The sequence below is a fragment of the Sander lucioperca genome, chromosome 14, assembly GCF_008315115.2.
Source record: "Sander lucioperca isolate FBNREF2018 chromosome 14, SLUC_FBN_1.2, whole genome shotgun sequence".
In the NCBI taxonomy this organism is placed as follows: Eukaryota; Metazoa; Chordata; class Actinopteri; order Perciformes; family Percidae; genus Sander; species Sander lucioperca.
Window position 1 is genome coordinate 9,535,902 of NC_050186.1, and position 5,000 is coordinate 9,540,901.

Consider the following 5,000-nt stretch of genomic DNA (forward strand, 5'->3'; position numbering starts at 1 on the left):
TTCTGCAGACACTGCAGCTCTTTCTTCATGCCTCTCTTGCAGCGGCAGTCGTACAGAGGCGAGTCCTGCAGCACCTCCAGCGCCCCCTGGCACTCCTTAGAGGCCAGCATGGCGCTGCGCTCCTTGTCCCCGCCGGACAGGCACTGGCGCATGATGCGGTAGCGGGAGCTGCACTGGCCGTTCTGGTTGCAGAGTTCAGACGCTCGGACGCAGTCCAGAGGTTCCCTCCAGCCGGGGGAGCCCAGCTCAGAGTCGCACACACACACATCTGGAAGAAGGGAGAGAGAGGAGGAAACAGAAAGGAGGGATTCAAACGCTAATAAGGGATTGAAATGTGTCTGTGGCATTGAGTGTAAAAAAATAATGCATCTGTGACGTCACCCATTGGTTTGTGGACTGACGTTTTTTAAGATTATTTTTTGGGGAATTTTAGGCCTTTAATTCAACAGGACAGATGAAGACATGAAAGGGGAGAGAGGGAGAATGACATGCAGCAAAGGGCCGCAGGTCGGAGTCGAACCCGCGGCCGCTGCATTGAGAAGTAATCCTCTATATATGTGCACTTGCTCTACCAACGGAGCTAACCCAGCCCCTGGTGTGGCTAAGCCAGTGTTGTAGGGCTGCAAAAGTTTGATTTTCATTGTCGATTAATCTGTCCATTATTTTCCCTGGCCCTCCTTCGTAAAGGCCGTCTCAAAGCTCTTTTTCCTGCCCCGAGGAGCTATGAGCGAGGATGGAGGATGGATCTCTGAGGAGCTATGAGCGAAGATGGAGGATGGATCTCTGAGGAGCTATGAGCGAGGATGGAGGGATCTCTGAGGAGCTATGAGCGAGGATGGAGAAGGGATCTCTGAGGAGCTATGAGCGAGGATGGAGGATGGATCTCTGAGGAGCTATGAGCGAGGATGGAGGAGGGATCTCTGAGGAGCTATGAGCGAGGATGGAGGATGGATCTCTGAGGAGCTATGAGCGAGGATGGAGGAGGGATCTCTGAGGAGCTATGAGCGAGGATGGAGGAGGGATCTCTGAGGAGCTATGAGCGAGGATGGAGGGATCTCTGAGGAGCTATGAGCGAGGATGGAGGATGGATCTCTGAGGAGCTATGAGCGAGGATGGAGGAGGGATCTCTGAGGAGCTATGAGCGAGGATGGAGGAGGGATCTCTGAGGAGCTATGAGCGAGGATGGAGGAGGGATCTCTGAGGAGCTATGAGCGAGGATGGACATCTGAGGAGCTATGAGCGAGGATGGAGGAGGGATCTCTGAGGAGCTATGAGCGAGGATGGAGGAGGGATCTCTGAGGAGCTATGAGCGAGGATGGAGGAGGGATCTCTGAGGAGCTATGAACGAGGGTGAAGGAGGGAGGATGTAAGAGCGAGGACATCGTCTTGGAATTTGGGAAACACTGATCCAAATTTTTCACCATTTTATGACACTTTAGAAACCAAACAACTAATCCATTTAGAAGGAAATAATCCAAACATTAATCAGCAATGAAAATAATCCGTAGTTGCAGCCCTTGTTGTCATGGTACACTTCTGAAAACAAGTGCAAAGCAATCAGTCATTTATCAGCCAAGCTTCAAAGGAAAAGTCTGTTATTTGGCATATTTCCCATTGAGTTCTCCATTGGGACTCTTTGGGTCGCGCTAACTTTGCACTCATCACCTCTTGTTGTAGACGTTGTTAAACAATGTTTACAGGTCCTACAGGTCAGGTTTCACACTGAGCTGATAAAAAACACAGTACAAGTACAAGCAGCTCTTTCCACAGAAGAAAAAAACCCTCAGAGATCCACTTTAGGAGCCGTCACTTCACAGAAACACAGTATGTCATTGTGGCTGTAATTATTACTGAAGGGGGGTGAACAATGACCTGCATACAGATCTAAATCACCCCAGCTAAATTACAAATCCAGTCAGAATGATGCTTCAGTTAGCCTAAACATTTGCATTGGGGCCGCAACTGCAATGGTGGTTATTTTTGGTCTCTAAAATGTCAGAAAATGGTGAATAATGTGGATCAGTGTCTCCCAAAAGCCCAAGAAGAGGTCCTCAAATGTTTTGTTTGTCTCAAAGATATTCAGTTTACTGTCCCAGAGAAGAAACTAGAACATATTCACCTTTAACAAGTTGAAATGGTACGACTTCTGTTTTATATCTTACACTCCTATTTTAATAGTACTTTAACTTAATACTGTATGTTCAACCTATGTTAATTAAGGGTGTCACGATTCTCCAAATCCTCCAAATTTTCGATTAAGGTCACGGTTCGATTCGATTCTCAATTTTTACATTATTATTTTTTTTAAAGCACAGGTTGCTATGCCATTTTTAGACTAGACTTTTATGCAATATCATATCTGACCTTTGTTCACCTACCATTGTCAAATTTCAAACATTTCCTTTTTTTGTTTTTTAACCTTTTAAGTCGACTGAGAACAGATTCTCATTTGCAAACATTTACTGTCCCGGGTTGGTTTGTCTTCAGTATTATTTCCCCCAAACAAGCAGTTATTGCTTATTGATTTCATCCTTGAGTTTTCTGTTTGACTCACCCATGCCCTGCATGCTCTCAGGTGTTATAGGGGGCGGCGACCCGACACTTCCTGCTTTTGTGCTCTTGTTGATGATGTCATGGGTTGAACCAAGTAAGGTGGCGGGGTTGCATTAAAGGGGAACTCCGGTATTTTTCAACCTGGACTCTATTTTGTGACTGATGTGAGAGTGCTGCAGTCTGCAGTGGCGAAACAAGCTGCAATGCAAAGTTCCTTCACCCCTATTTTCCACCAGGCGCGTCTGCGGTGCGTTAGGGCTCCTGCACACCGCCTGCGTGGCGTGAGCGTGTCAGCTGCGTGGCGTGTCCGTTTTTATTTCGGCTCCCATGTTAACAGGTTAGAGCTTGCACACTGCCTGCGTGACACGCACGTCTCAGAAAACGCGTGCATGCTCGAGCACGTCACAGTGTGTTTATGCATCTCTCAGTGTTAAGTCCCTCACGGAAGCACTTTGTTGGACTGCTTACAGCCGCAACAATTATTGCATTTTTCATTTGGCTCGGCTTGCGTTCACACTGCAGTTTGTCAAACGCACCGAACACTGTAAACACACGTTACGGGATCGAGACCGTCGCCTGTTTATTGGACAGAATATCCGAAACCTGCCGACACTTCTGCTCTCAGAAATAATGGAGCAACGTCTAATTTATAACGTTTTGGGTTTTCTGGCTCTGCTCTAGTGTTTCTAATATTTTAGAAGAAGACAAACAATGTGACCAGCTGACAGACAGCGAGCAAAGGAGAGAAATGATGATGTCACACAGACTGATGATGTCACACAGACGACCAGCGATGTGTGCTCAGAACAGCTTATAGATTATTTATAGAGTTATCGTCTCTTAAATCATATCTAAGTCTGTTAATTCTGTGCAAAGTTGAAACTGCAGGCTAGTAAATGCTCTGTTTTTGGTTCACTTCCTGTATTTGGGTCGGATCGCGTTCTCACCTGAAGTGAACTGAGCTCTAGTTCACTTGGAAGCTAAAGCCGAGACCCCCGTTTCTCAAGCGGACCAGAGTTTGTTTGTTTGATCCGAGTTCAGATGAGCTTTCACACCACCCCGAACCAACCGGACTATCAGACCAAAACAATCCAGGATTCGGCTTCGGATGTGGCTGAATGTTTGGCTTTTTTGGGTACAGTTTCTGCAGAACCGTAGAATTTTTTCCCAGCGAACTGAACCCTACGCTTGCACTCCGCGTCCTACGCTGGTCGACGTAATGACGGCGCCGTTGGTTACGGGAAGGTGTTCATGTAGGTGAAGCGTTCAATGCAGCAGGCTGTGAGAAAGTGGAAATGGAACTTGTCGGTACACGATCCGTTCTGCACATGCGCAAAATGTTCGCGCATGCGCGGTTGTACGAGGATTTACGACACTGCACGATGTGTTCCACGCTTCCGGTCGACAGCCAAGCTAACGTTAGTTTAGCTAACAGCTAATTCGGCTAACTGCTAGCTGATTGTAGCGGTCTGCCGTTAGCCTCCACAGGCAAGCTAACGTTAGTTTAGCTAACAGCTAATTCGGCTAACTGCTAGCTGAGACAGCATGTAATAACTTTAAAAGACCCTCAAAATAAAACTTGAAAATATCCGTTGACATATATAACAAACACCTAACATATATAACAGCTGTTACGTCAGTTCTACTTTACTTGTGCTCATTTAAAATCCAATCACTCAATACTTGTCTTTATTGTTATTACTGTGAAGTCTTAATTTAGCTGTAGCTGCTTTTCCCATTACGTTTGAGTTAACGTTATTTTAGACTGAATCTAGCTGTCAGCTAGCGGTTAGCCGAATTAGCTGTTAGCTAAACTAACGTTAGCTTCCCGGTGGAGGCTAGCCATAGGCTAGCGTGGAACAGATCGTGCAGGTCGTATCCTCGGTAAAACAGTATTATCTTGCGCACGTGCAGAACGGATCGTGTACCGACAGAACTGGTGAGCAGAAAAAATGATGTTAACGTTGACGTTAGCTAGCGCTAGCTGATACTAGCGATTTCTAGTCGGTGACATATTTTGGGCCTCATTTAATAAACATAACCTGTAGTAGTACACAATCGTATGTGTATAGTTTTGATTACAATGTGCGGAATTACTTTACGTTGCCTATTTATGTCTATTTATATCTATTACGGGTTTGACTGCCGTTCCAGGGCACTTTCACCGTTATAAAGTTGTGAGTCGAGTTACGGGTTGACTGGAACGCAGCATTAATAAGAAAGAAACAGAAAAAAAAAAAAACAGAAAAAAAAGTTGAAAAAAAACATTGAAATAATTGACAAACACATTGGAAAAAAATCGACAATAACAAAAAATGTTTTTGACAATAACGACGAAAATTAACAAAAATGTTAAAAACGACAAAAACGTAGAAAAAAATGTTTAAATAGTTGAAAAAGCAACTAAAATGTCACAAAAACAACTTTGCACAGATAAAAGTGACAAA

General features: G+C 45.0%; 1 protein-coding gene across 4 annotated transcripts in view; it reads right to left on the bottom strand.

The window, feature by feature from the left end:
- Positions 1–5,000, bottom strand: part of gfra2b (GDNF family receptor alpha 2b) — a 124,660-nt gene that overhangs the window by 90,792 nt on the left and 28,868 nt on the right. For all 4 annotated transcript variants that reach the window (XM_035991835.1, XM_031287880.2, XM_031287879.2 and 1 more), the window contains one exon: positions 1–268. This exon is cut by the window's left edge and continues 32 nt beyond it. In XM_035991835.1, the coding sequence (XP_035847728.1) occupies positions 1–268 (268 nt within the window). The remainder of the gene's footprint in view (positions 269–5,000) is intronic.